Source organism: Paroedura picta, chromosome 6 (genome assembly GCF_049243985.1).
Source record: "Paroedura picta isolate Pp20150507F chromosome 6, Ppicta_v3.0, whole genome shotgun sequence".
NCBI classification, from domain to species: domain Eukaryota; kingdom Metazoa; phylum Chordata; class Lepidosauria; order Squamata; family Gekkonidae; genus Paroedura; species Paroedura picta.
In genome coordinates, this window is record NC_135374.1 from 33,567,153 (window position 1) to 33,581,446 (window position 14,294).

The following is a 14,294-nucleotide window of genomic DNA, read 5'->3' on the forward strand; positions in this document are numbered from 1 at the left end:
AAACCAACTCTTTTTCTTAAAATACCAATTGCCTGTTCTGTTGGGAGGGCTCAATAGTAATTCCTGTAAGAGAAAAACTTGGTCTCCAATTACTGGTCTAGGGAGGACAGAAGGGGAGTGCAGTGGAAGAAACTCACACTAATCAGTATTTGGATGAAATATATAGCCACAGCTTTTTAGTTACCATCAGAGGAGCATCAGTACAGCATGGGGACAGATCTAACATTGGGTGACCCACCTGCTGCCTGATAACTGCACCCTCAGACTACCTGCTGGGTGATAACCATGGAGTGACAAATCTTGAGAATCATGAGTGTGTTATCCTCTGCATGGTCCCCTTGCCCCCTCTGAGCTGGCCATGTGGCTTGAATGGCTCCATCCCCAAGACTTCATAAGGGAGTCCCCAAAATGGGGGAGGCAAGCACACAGGCATGTCCTTCTCCCACAAAGGACCTGTCCCAATGCCAAACACCACAAAGCTGTGACAAAAGAAATAACAAAAACATGATAAGGCATAATAAACAGAATAAACAACCCATTATACCAGAGTGCAAAACAAAATGTGAAGAGAGGGCGAGCCAGCTAGGATTTAAATAGCCACCAGGACTTGCGTCTCTACTGACTCCAGGCACATGTGTTCAAGCCACTGCCTAATCAGCGCTGGTGGCCTCACCCTTAGACTGAGGGCAGTATCATGCTTCCTTTCTCTGACCGTTTATGCACTGGGAACTTCACTTCCTCAGCTCCCGTGCAGCAGCACAAATCGGGGGCGGATTAGGTGCACCGGGCCAAATGCTCCCGAGTGTAGATGCAGGAAGAGGTGGTGCAACCTGCCATGACTAAAACTCCAGCCTGCAGCCCGGCAAGAAACCTCCAGTGCATAAACGGTCTCCAACTCACCACCCAGGCCACAATGGTCAGTTCCCAATGAGTCAGTGCAATATTTCTGGTTGCTTGCCGTGTACCATTCTTTTGCTTTGGTCTGCTTCTACCTCCATAGGTGCTGTTATGTTTTCCTGTGCTATGGAGAAGCACACAATGAATGTGTGCACACAATGAGTAATAACTAGCAGTGCAATCCTAAACAGAGTTATATTCTTCTGAGCCCACTGACATCCATAGACCTAGAAGGGTATAATTTTATTTAGGGTGGCACCCAACAGCATAAGTTCTCTATCTTCATTCTGTCTATATAAAGCAAGGCACACAAAGCTTCCACAGCCAATACTGACAAAGTAACCTATCCCTGACACCTTGCTATATATCTTGCATTTTGTACCAATTGAAAAAGGAGTTAAAGAAATGAATGAAAAGAAATTTAAAGCAATATGTTTGTAATTCTTTGCCAAAGTAATATTAAATTGTAAGCATCATTTCTTCCCCTTTCACAAAAATAACCTATACTCTTTTGGGTTTCAATAGCAAAGCAGTGACCATGCCTGTGTTGCATGGCTGTATTCAGACATGAATTCATCAAAGGAACAAGCCTGCTGATTTATCAGACATTAGTAAGCACTTTTGATCTTCCTTTGAGGAGACTGTTCTCAGGCTATTCAAAGGGCTGTGGCTTCTTTTCATGTGTAAAGAATGGCTATGTTGAAGGGAATATGCCTAGACAAAAGAAGGTTTAAGTAAAGCTATGTCTGTAAATTAATCCTGAAAACTGCAGAAGCAAATTGGGAATCGTAACAGGGAGAATTCTATCACTGTAATCGCTACTGCGGATTCTATGAGGCCGTCTTTGGACAAAGCTTCTGCAGCTGTATATTCTTAATTCTACTAAGATGAAAGAGTAATGAAATATTTTTAAAAAATGGATTTGCTTCTTGACTTGAGACCACAGCCTATTTTGTCAGTATATCAACCATGCACTGAGGGTTAAGAACAAATCTTTACAATTTGGAAGGCAGGGCTATACGAATGTAATCTCTAAAGGATAAATGCTGAAATGTGAAATTGTAGGGTCTTAACATACAATGTCAATTGTGGCTACCATCTAAATACTTCTTATTGAACAACCATTTTCCACAACACAAGGCAATTTTCTGCAAACACCACTACTGGGCCACTGTTCTGGTGGCTCTTCTTGCACTGCTACCCTACTGTCGGAGCCAGATTAGAAATGTCAAAATGTTGAGTCAGAAGAAGAAGGCTGGGGGCTGAAGAAAGGGGCGACACCTCAGTAGAATAAGGCGGCAGAATACATACACCAGGGGTAGTCAAACTGCGGCCCTCCAGATGTCCATGGACTACAATTCCCAGGAGCCCCTGCCAGCATTCGCTGGAGGGCCACAGTTTGACTACCCCTGATTACACTATTGTATTTTGAACATGGGAATCAGAAACACGTAAACAATATTTTCAAATGCATTCACCCAAAATAACCAAAAATATTAAACTACAAAGGGATCCTAAGAAATAAAGGTCTGCTTAAAAAAAAAACCCAAAAAACAAGATTGCTGAGGCTCTAAAGAATCAATTACGTGCTTCATAGAAGCATCAGTGTTTTTTTACCACTTTACACCCTCTCCTAAACCAAAACAGGCCACAAAACCAGCTGCCTGATGCATTAGTCATCCAAATTCAATGTAATATAAAACATCCCTTTGGAGGAGGTTCAACATGTCCACCACAGCTTTCATTCATGTCCTCAAACCATTAATAATACTGACAAGACAGGGGATGCAAAAACAGGGTTCACCCATTTCAGGAACAGCCAGGATAAATCTTGATATCATACCAAGCTTTTACTACTTTTACTGCTAATTAAATAAAATCACCTGTAGGTCTGTCATGCCTGGAGAAGTATCCTAAGGTGGCTACATATTAACAATAACTTTAGAGAAACCCAGATATAACCCAACCCAGATATACCCTAACGATGACATACTTTTTTATATCAAAAACAGGATGTGTTTAAGCCATAGACATGGAAGTCAACAATTCCTTTATGAGTTAACAGAATTTACCAACGTAGGTGTCAAGACATGTTTCAGTTTTATGTACCACTGTATTCATATATGCTGCCTTGAGAAATTTGAAAGGTTCCTAAACCAATTACTTTCCTATATAAGAAAGTCCTTAAGGAAACCTTACAAAGGAGGAAAAGGCTTGGTATCCCTTTTTCTAGCTCCTCTAATAACAACTAAAGGATACCTTCATCTTCCTACCCACAAAACTCTGGGGAGATTTTTTTTTTGGCTACCTAAGACTCAAACTTAATGTCACTTGATATGAAAAACTGATTACCACAGTTAGCTGTAATTAACGCCAGAAACACAGCCAACCCTTCATGCAAAGGTTTGTTTCAGATGAGTAAATTTCAGTCCTGCAGACCTATCTCACATTTAAAAATTACTCCTTCACAGAATTATCACAAACAACAGACAATTCTGAGGAAGACTTAATAAGCCATCTGTTCCACTTAATATTTCTGGTAAGGCTTAGGAGGAGGAGTGTGTCTCATGGCTTAAGTGCCACTCAGTGCTTAAAACCCATTCAGGCAGCTGTCCTGCCCCTGATTGCCTCCTCCTCCAACCAGTTTGCCAGTCTGTCCAGCGGCCAGCTAATTGCCTTCTGTCCCCCACCCCTGACTGTTCCCTCCTTCTTCCACTTCAAGCCTCAGAGGCTGCAGTTCCTTGCCGCGTGAGAGCTGACTCTGCTGGTGAGTTCCCTGCCCGGGGGCTTCCAGCCTGCAGCCTTTCCAAGTCCTGGTGGGAGGGAGAGGCCATCCACAGAGTTCTTCCACCTCAACCACCCCCAATCTAGCACTTGTATTCCTGAATGCAACTGGCTTGGCCCCTAGTATTTTAATAATATGTAATAATACATATTTTAAAGTTCAGTAGGAACCTAAGTTGTCAAATATATCGATTATGAGTACATACCTGTAGAAATTACCTGGATCACATGTGATATATAACTTGAGGATAAGCAGACTAGCAAAGGAACCAACATGATCCTATTAATATTACTACAAATGTCATACAAACATTTTGTCAATCATCTTCAAGATAGAGTTGTAATCAAGATTTGTTTTGAAGGTACGTCTTTCTAACAAATATCCCACAAGAACACAATACTGCCTTCATTTTATGGAATACCATCATGTAGGCAAGGTTTTCAATTCATTAAACTCCTAAATAGGACCTGCGGGATGCTAACAGCGTTGGAAATACATCAAATCCTTATCTAGAAACTGACGGTGGGTGTGGTTGAGCGCAATATACTCTTCCACGTGCACTTCTGAATTTTTCAAGTCATTCTTTGAGGGAACATGGAACAGCAGTTTATACTCCCCTGAGATCAAAACCAATTTAAGGCAAGAGTTTTGAAAAGGGGAAACAGCATGCCAACACCAAAGTTATTTTCAACAGGGGGAAAATGCATTTTTAACATGCACTATTTTTATAATTTGAGGGGACACCTCTAAAAAGGGACACCTCTAAAAAGGCTATGAGAAACACTGATGGGGTAAACATACACAAGCACTTACACACATGCATAGTATACTGTTACTTTTTTACAAGCAAATTTGTGAAATCCTGCAAGCCCCTCCCCCATATTATACCCTCCCTATTATGAAATTTCTGCCCTGGTCCTCTAACTAGACTGTAGCTACCCGCCCATAACTGAGAAACCAGTATGATACTTGAGTGTCATGTCATGCATACTTGTCAATCAAGATTTTGGCTTTGTTCATAGTGCATGGCACAGTTCTCTATGATGCTCTGAGGTGTGTCACAGTGTTTCCTGAAGCCTAGATAAAGCCTCTAATCCAACTTCCTGTTTACATGAGAGGTAATATGTAGAGTTTCTTAAAAATAATAAATGCATTGGATGGAATATTTAACAGTATACTGTTAAACGGATTTAATTGAAACTGCCTCATAGTAAATAATTGACTTATGCTGAAGACACAGTTGTTCCCCACAAAAGAAACAAAATCAACCAACATTGCAAAAAGCAGATTAAGAAAGGAGAAACGTTTCTTCAATGTTTAACATAATACCTTTTGTGAGTATTCACCAGCATGCTTATATTCCCCATTGTTACAAACCACCTGCCACTGATAAAATAACAAAATTGCACCATATTTAATTCAAGCTACATCCTCACTGTTTAATCCAGATGTTTAAACTGTGTATATGCTTTCCCCCAAAACCTATATTCCATATGTGTTTTATGGTTAAAGTAATATAAGAGAAGACTATTAACCTTTTGAAATAGTGTGTAAGGAAAGATTGCTGGGAATATTCTGAAACAAATTTATGAACTCAGATCCCCCTTGAAAATATTTTTTCTTCACAGATCTCTAATCTTATCTTCATTTTCTAATCACACTAAAGTAAACCTCTAGCAGAGAGGCAGGGACAAAAGCCTTTCTCAACCTGACGGCCTTGGAAGGGTTGCCTGAATGGGTAGGAGTTAATCAACTTTCAGTATATTTTTTTATCTGGTGATTTGACCATATATGGTCATGTTGACTGGTCCCCCTTCCCATCCCAAAGTGGTCAATGATGGGCCTGGAGGAGGTGGGAAGGGTTTGCATGTACACAGCTATGCTTTCCAACTATATTCTCCATGATTGTGCCACTTCTGAGGTTTCTCAAAGCCTGAAGAATGTTTCGGGGGTTTCTCAATGGTAAAATTTGAGAAGGCTACACTAGACAAAATCCATTCCTGCCCCTTTCAGGTTCACTGATCCTATTTTATGGAGCTGTGGAATTGCTTAATGCTTTGTTTGTTCTGTTCCTCTATCAAAATTAAATTTCATCAACTAATTTCATCAACTAAAAGACACACATTTTTAATTGCCCAGAAAATAAAAGAAAAAACACCTAATAGCAAGCAGTTGGAAATTGGAAAAGGTGTTTAGATAATGACATTCTAAATATACAGTTATGATAGGGCAGAAAGGTTCACTACAGATTTGTCTTCCTCTGCTTTCACAAATGTTCTTCTCACAGGGATTGGGCCACTATGGTGCACAGGGGCTTTCTGTTTCCATTTTCCAGCAGCAGAACTACCAGCAAAGTGGGAGAATGTAGTTCCTTCTCACTTTTTTTGGCCAGGTCAACCTGGCAAGACTTAAAATGAATTTGAAAGAATTGCAATCTAATTCTTGCTCCATACATCTACCTCAGTAGTAAATGGGAAGAATCATCTCAGCAGACACTACAAGGGCCCAGGTATAGGTGGCAAGTATCAGATATATAACCAAGTTGATCGCCCACTCTAGAAGGCAGTGTCCAGGGCAGGGATCTATTATTTGTCACATATTCACTTGCAAATGCATTCTTTTTAAAGAAACATTTCTAGACTGGCTTTTCACCAAATTCAGGGTCTCCGAGGGGGTAAGATTCAAATGTTTTGAAACATTAAGAAACATTTAATGCACATTTAATGCACACATATAAATAAAATATTTAAAGTTATTACATAAAGCGTTGTTGTTGTTAGTTGCGAAGTCGTGTCTGACTCATTGCGACCCCATGGACAATGATCCTCCAGGCCTTTCTGTCCTCTACCATTCCCCGGAGTCCATTTAAGCTTGCACCGACTGCTTCAGTGACTCCATCCAGCCACCTCATTCTCTGTCGTCCCCTTCTTCTTTTGCCCTCAATTGATCCCAGCATTAGGTATTAGGCTCTTCTCCAGGGAGTCATACATCATATCATATAAACATCAATAAAGTCACAACACGAAGGAGGACTAATGACTATTAGTGAGGGAATGCCAAACAAAACAAAAAAAAACTCCACTTGCAGAAGACAACCATACAGAGAGACAGACAATTTGAACAGTGAGTTCAAACGTTTTTGTGCTATGACTGAGAAGGTAGTTTCTCAGGTTGCCATCCATCAAGCCTCAGATGGTAGAGGAACCAAAGTCAGGGCCTATAAAGATGACCAAAGTTGTTGGGTAATTTTATATAGGAATAGACAGTCCTTCAGATGTGCTGGTCTCAAGCTGTATAGGGCTTTAAATATCAATAACAGCAACTTGAAATGGGCCCAGAAGCAAACTGGGTGCCAGGTAGATGGACCAAGACTGGAGGAATGTGGTCCCTATGATCCACTCCAGTCAGTTTTCCCTCTCTGTTGGTGGAAGATTCTGGGTGCTGCTACTGATCATTCATTCTCTTAGCTGCAAGCAAGCAACCAGTGGAAAAAAGCAGTAGTTGATATCTTTCATCCTGATTGATGGGGGAAGAGAAAGAACAGCAGCAAGGAAGGAGTAAAAGAGGGGAAAGAATCTTCTCTTATTCTGCTGCTGAAAAATAGAAGGGCAAGTGTATGTGGGTTTCAAGGAATAGCATAAGCTACCTTGAGCTTGGATCTAAGGCTGGGATCCTATGTATTCACCAAGGATTCATCAGTCCCAGAACATTAGCCACTCATGGAACAAACTTATGGACTAATCACAGGACACTGCTAAGGGCCAATCATGTATCTTGGCGGGAGCCACAAGTGTATATAAGTTCTACAGTTTCAATTGTTGTTGTTCAGTATTTCTTGTTCCAGTAAAGCTGTTGGTTGTTGGAGCTGAGTGTCCGTGTCTCACTGAACCCTCCCATTTAATAGCAAGACGCTCTTACTCCTTGGGGCTACATGGACTATGTAGAAGTACTCTGTTATGGTATTGTAGGAATCTGATTCCTAGAACTAGGCTTGTATCACACAACTACATTAACTACTATACCATGTGAAATGGTGCCAGCAGCTCAGTTCTTTTCACATGTTGCATACTGGCTGTGTCCAATGTATGGCTTAGAAAGTAAGAAACATAAACAATATTATATTATTATATTATTTTATTATATTGTTATACTGTTACATTATTCTGTTATATGGTTACAACCACTGTTATTAATTACTGTATGTTTTAACGAAGACTGTTTCATGTATCGTTGACTAGTTTTAATGTAAACCGCCCTGAGCCTTCGGGGAGGGCAGTATATAAATCTAAATAAATAAATAAAATAAATAAAAATACCTCCACCAATGAGAAACAAGATATTGCTTCAACCTGTTAATAAAATTTATGATCAAATTAGTCGACACTTTATGATCAAATTAAATGCCTACCTTTTAATATAACCTCAGTTAAGTGGTCTGATGGCAACATCAGCCATGGACAACGTAAGAGCTGCATTGCAGATTTATTCCAAAGGGTTAGTGGATGCATCTCACTTCACAGGCATCCAAAAAAATGTTTGAGTCAGCCCCATTACTATGTAAAGAGGTCTTGATCTGAGACACCAGATCCAAGGCACATTCAGCCTTGCATTAACCCTCACAAATGTTCTTTTGACCATTTATTTTTTATTTTCTCTCACCAGGTATTTGGAAATGCGCTCCAGAAGTAACAGCACAGATAATTGTTCCAAGTCAAAACACTGTAGAAAAATGCTAAGCAATACCCAAGTGGAAGAGATCCCTTGTACTGGGAGAGTAAAATCAAAGAGGAAACAAACAGAAAAGGACTGTACAGCTGAAGCAGACACTATTCTAAGAAGCCCCAAATTACACAAAAAGCAAAGAAACTATTCCCAAACGGGAGGAGATCTTTCTCGAGATGACCTTTTATTTCTTTTGAGTGTGCTAGAGGGTGAATTGCAGGTCAGTATATATTTCTAGTACTATTATAATCATAGCTGGTGAAGCCACCAAGTTAAAATTAAAAAAGCATGAAAATATTAATCTATTAATATTAACAACTAAGAACTACTATAACATGGTGGCAAAGGACCAACCAGCAAGTTATATTGGAACTGCACAATCAGATTCCCTGATAGCTTTAAATGCAGCCCAACAAGATCAGGATGGAGTGGGAGCCTGTTCCTACCCTTGCTGTTGGCAATCCAATCAAAATTCCCTAATGTTTAGTTTGGCCCTAGGAGACCAAGAAGAAAATCAGGAATCCCCCTATTTGTAAAGTAAGCAATTTGGGGATGCTAATATAGATGTATCTTACAGGATTCTTAGACATAAGTGTAGAAATATTACACCATACCTCTGCCAAATCATACTAAAAAGGAGATATTGATAAACCACTATATTAAAGTGCACTAGTTAGCCCGGATATCAAAGTCTATTGGTACCAGTTTAAGTGACGATATTTTTCTAAAGGCGTGAAATAAATTAGGAAGATCATCCTAGTAGAGAACCACGAGAACACCATCCCATACTGCACTGATGTATCCTTGTACAAGATGTTGCAGAAAACTCTATTGGAAGGCTTCAGGTTGATTGAAAAGATGGGTACTACTTTTTTTTTCTATCATGGATCCATCGTTCTATACAAGCCATAATGAGCCTTGAAAGAACAATTACAGTCTTTTAAAGCATCTTAACACATTCCCTGCCACTTTCTCAAAATTGAGTGATTCTGAATTATCTGTTATTCTAAGCTGTTAATATATACAACTCACTGTTGGCAACAGATATCTGCAAGAGGCTGATTTTAATTTTTTTATGGTCGTTTCAAATAATTTGCAGATTTGGACTGTTTAAGTATCTATATAATATAATTGTGTGTGTACCCCCCATGATGTGTTTAACTTTCCAAAGCTCCAGGCAGAGCCCCACCCATGCCTGGAGGCTTTGGAAGGTTCAACACACATACCATTCTACCTTCACAGCAAGGCCTTACCTGTGAAGGAGGAGTGGTATTTAAAGGGAATGCACTGCCCCCTTACAGCTTATCATGCCAGCCACAGGGCTGCCAGAGAGAGTTTAAAGGGATCATTCCCTGTGTTACAGGTGTTCAAGACAGCCCAGCAGGGTTCTCATGGTCAACTGTAACACGGGGCCCCACTCAGTTTGAATGCTCCCCGCCTACCTTGGTAGGCTGGAAGGAGCTTTTAAAGGGACCATCCCCACATTACAACTAATAATCTGTTGTGCTGCACCGGAGGGGGGAAGGGGGATCCAGCTGCCTTTAAATGCTCCTGCCAAGGCCAGGAGCATTTAAAGTGAACACCCACACACTGCATTACAGCTTATTATAACAGTCCCTAGGGCTGTCATAATCAGCTGTAATGCAGGGGGGATCCAGCTGCCTTTAAATACTCCTTGCCAGGGTCGGGAGTGTTTAAAGGCATCACTGCCCCCTGTGGCTATGATGATCAGCTGTTAGGCAGCCCATAGTCCTTTTCAATATCCTGTCCCTACCTTGGCAGGCTGTGGGGGAATATTGAAAGGGAACACAGGCAGTCCAGGGCTCATTGTATTTTTTGTACCATGGGTTTTACTGCTAGTCAACGGATAAAACCCGAATGATACACAGATAAACAAAGGTTGAATACAAATGGTATTCCTTCTTTTATACTTTGGAAATTAGTAATGTGTCTGTAATTTTATATTTGATATATGAAAGACAGGCAATATAAGCACACACCCCTCCTAACCTGTTTCATGGATTTTGCTATATTTATTTATGAAAAATTCTAAAGAATAGCAAGCTATTCTTATGTTTATGCCTACCCATATGGCACTTAAAAATGCAGAAATACTGGAGGCTCTTGGTATTTGTTATAAAATCAAGCCCAGCCACTTCTTAATCCTGACTGCTCTCACAATTCTCTCACCTAGTTTTTATATCAGTTCAAATATCAACATCAACACTTTCTATATAACAGAATAGGAGAAATAAAAATCTTACTAGAAACAACTTTCATTTTATCTGGTAGATAATATATCAGCATTTCTACATCCCAGAATGATTCCTGGCTTGATTCTGTACTTTTTAAGTGGAGACATGATAGAGATTTGTCAATTTACACATGGGATAAAGAAAGTGGAATTTCTCTCCCTCTCCCACAATAAGAGAACTTGGGGGTACCCAATAAAGTGATGGGCAATATTGTACAGGACAGACAAGAGTAAATATAAACATAAAAGCAGCTATGTTGGGTTAGGCCAATGGTCCATACAGTCCAACAATGTGTCATACAGTGGCCAAAACCCAGTTGCACCTTGAGTTGACATTTGTAGACAGGTATCTACCATGATTCCAAGATCTCTCTTCTGGTCAGTTTGGACCCCATCCATGTACATTTATAATTAGGAGTTTTGCTCCAATGTGCATTACTTTGCACTTGCCAATGCTGAACCCCATTTGCCACGCTGATGCCCACTCACCCAGCCTCAATTGATCCCTCTGGTGAGACTCGCATTCCTCCTGGTTCTTATCACCCAGAGCAACTTAGAGTCATCTCCAAACTTAGCCACTTCATTGCTTACTTCCAACGCGAAATCATTAACAAACAAGATAAAAAGCACTAGATGTAGTACCAAGCCCTGAGGTACCCCCACTGCTTACCACCTTCTACTGTGAAAACTGCCCATTTATACTAACTTTGTTTCCTGTTAAATAACCAGTTTTTAATCCCACAGCTGCTGTTTATTTAGGACCCTTTGATAAGGAGCTTTATCAAAAGTTTTATCACAAGCTTTGATAAGGAAATTTATCAAAAACATTTTAACTATGAAAAATAGTGGATGTAATGATGGCCATGCATATAGATGGCTTTAAGAGGCAATTAGACAGATTTATGGACAATAGATACTGTATATCTTCAATAGATACTGTGTTGATAAAAGGGAACTTCTATATCCAGAGGCAGCAAACATCTGAACACCAGTGCTAGGATGCAGCACAAAAGAGGAAGGCCTTGACCTCTGTGCTCGTTTTGTAGTCTTAGGGCAACTGGTTGGCTACTATGTGAAACAGGATGCTGGACTAGATGAACAACTGGTTTTATCCATCAGGATTTACTTGTCTTTCCCTTCAACACTGCCAGACAATTATCTCACTGAATTATTGTGACAAAAAGTACAATTGTTTAAAAATGTACGAAGTTTTGCCTATATGGTCACAAAACACATGGCAAATGAAATTCTGGATTCTCCACAAATGCAGGCAGGTGTATTTCCAATTTGCCAGTTACTTAAAAGTAACTGTAATTTCATTAAAATTTATGGAATTTAAAAATCCTGGCCATAGCTGTAATGGTGCACATCTCCATTTGCTTGCATGAAAGCATGTAAAAGATATAGAAGCAGAATCCAATGATTTTTAAAGGTTATATCTAAACTGCATAATATGTAAACAACCTGCTTCTACTGATCCTTGCAAGATCCAAACTGTGACACCTGAAATGCGGTATCTTTAGCTTCATTAATTATTGTTGAAAAATCTTGGCCATGTGCATGGAGTATGCATTGTATAAGTAATCACAAACATACATGAGTCACTCTGCCAACTTTTGAACCAATTAATCTTGTTTTAGAGAGCTGCCATTATTGCATGCTATTGGAATGCATGTTACGGAAGGCCACATCCTCTGCACTGGGTACCTCTCTGGCTACACTGCACAAACACGTATATGTAACAATAGTAGCAGACAGCTTCTGGCTTGATTTAAAATAACAAAGGGTGACTTTGTACTCTTGCTCCTGAGTTTCCCACAGGAGGTATGAATGACCTGAAAATCTAAAAACAGCTGCCAATATCTTTAAGAATGTTTCCCTTATATCACTTGTTCAGTACCATTAGCAAAAAACACAACAACATATATAGCCTGTCCCACCCTATATTAACATAAAATTACTGTAGGGATGTTTCCGTACAATGACACCATTGTGCACATGGTGGGATGAGCTGAAATCTGAAGCAATAGAAGCAGGTGTGAATCAGGTAGGGGACTAAGATTAGGGGTAAAGGAAGGAACCATTAGACACCATGCTTATTTTACAACAATATTTTCTTTTTCCATTCATTCATTCATTCATTCATGGCATTTGCCACATGAATAAAAAAAAAACAACCAATCAAGAGTACAAGGCCACATATGAAGAGCTGTCCTTAAGAACCATGCCAAGCGCAAGAAGTCAAGTCAATTAGTGATACCCAGAACTAACCTCACTGGAGTAATCTGTGTTTCTGTAGGCTCAGGATGAAGTCATAGGAGTTTTGAAGGCTGAAAAAATTAATCTGGCTTTACTCGAAGCACAGTATGGTTTTGTTACACCAAAAAAGGTCCTCGAGGCACTTCAACGGGATGCTATACAAGACAAGGGTACACTATGGCAGGAGGACATCTATGAGAAACCCATGGGAGAGGTATGTACAATGCGAAATGATTATGTGCAGAGACTGCCACCCTAGGAATCAGAAAAAAATTACCCTAATTAATTTAACTGGAGAAGGGCAAGTGCCAGCAACATAAGACATTGCTTCATGGTGAGCTCAGGCCTTAAATCTGCCCTACAAAACTGACATAAACTCCTGCTTTGATAACATCTTTTAGCTCCTGAAATATTCAAACATGGTTGTCATCTAGTGGAAAGTCCAGGAAATCAATTAATTTAAAAGAAGACACAGCATTTTAAAATAAACTAATGGTCTTCAGAAGGGTTCCCCAGGCTTTTTGAACCTATGGGCATCTTTGTTGCAACTTTAAATTGGCTGCCACAGGTGACAGAACCAACCATGAATAACAGGAAAGTCATACATAACTGTAATAGTAACATTTCAACATTTCAGGCAGAAGCTATTTTTAACACGATGCCTTTTAAAAGGAATGTATTGTTTAAAAATACTGTCTTGTATACCAATTCAAGCGGGTAGCCAGGTTGGTCTGAAGCAGCAGAATAAATTCTGAGTCCAGTAGGCCAACAGAGCTTTATTCAAGATATGAGCTTCTGCATGCACGCACAATTCTTCCAATACAATGTTCTGTCTTGTACACCCACAGCTGAACTTCAGTCTTGCAGTGAAAAACCTTTTATTGTGGTGACTGCTGCTGCCAAAACAACTTTAAAAAGATCAGTACAGTTAATCAGATTTTCAGTGGCTAATCAGAAGGCTTGCTGAGCAAAAACTCCAGTGGCCCCACCTATTTTCTAAACACACTTGGTGGGCACCACATTGGGGACCCATGGTCTAGACCAGGAGTAGTCAAACTGCAGCCTTCCACATGTCCATGGACTACAATTCCCATGAGCCCCTGCCAGCGTTGTCCATGGACATCTGGAGGGCCGCAGTTTGGCTACCCCTGGTCTAGACTCTAGCCATTCATAAACTATGACATGATTGTAAAAGTTGTTTTAACCTTCTTCTAAGTTGTTTTTACCCTCTTCTTCCCTCTAGCTAAACCCCTCTCTCCTAACTTTACTAAAGCATTCTTTAGTTTGTGTATAATTATTCTAGGACCAAATTACTGGTATGCAATGCAGAATACTTTCCTGCACCACTATCTGGTCCTGTTCACAAAAATCAATTAT

The 14,294-nt window shown here is 40.0% G+C and overlaps 2 protein-coding genes across 5 annotated transcripts in view; one reads left to right on the top strand and one right to left on the bottom strand.

Moving 5' to 3' along the window:
• Nucleotides 1-14,294, bottom strand: part of CMSS1 (cms1 ribosomal small subunit homolog) — a 225,589-nt gene that overhangs the window by 131,547 nt on the left and 79,748 nt on the right. The gene's annotated exons all lie outside the window — the stretch shown is intronic.
• Nucleotides 1-14,294, top strand: part of FILIP1L (filamin A interacting protein 1 like) — a 199,597-nt gene that overhangs the window by 110,453 nt on the left and 74,850 nt on the right. For 2 of the 4 annotated variants that reach the window (XM_077342054.1, XM_077342055.1), the window contains 2 exons: nt 8,345-8,624; nt 12,958-13,131. In XM_077342054.1, coding sequence (XP_077198169.1) covers nt 8,345-8,624; nt 12,958-13,131 — 454 coding nt within the window. Of the gene's footprint in view, nt 1-5,310; nt 5,421-8,344; nt 8,625-12,957; nt 13,132-14,294 lie in introns of those variants that run through there. The other 2 variants (XM_077342056.1, XM_077342057.1) reach the window with 2 other exon arrangements.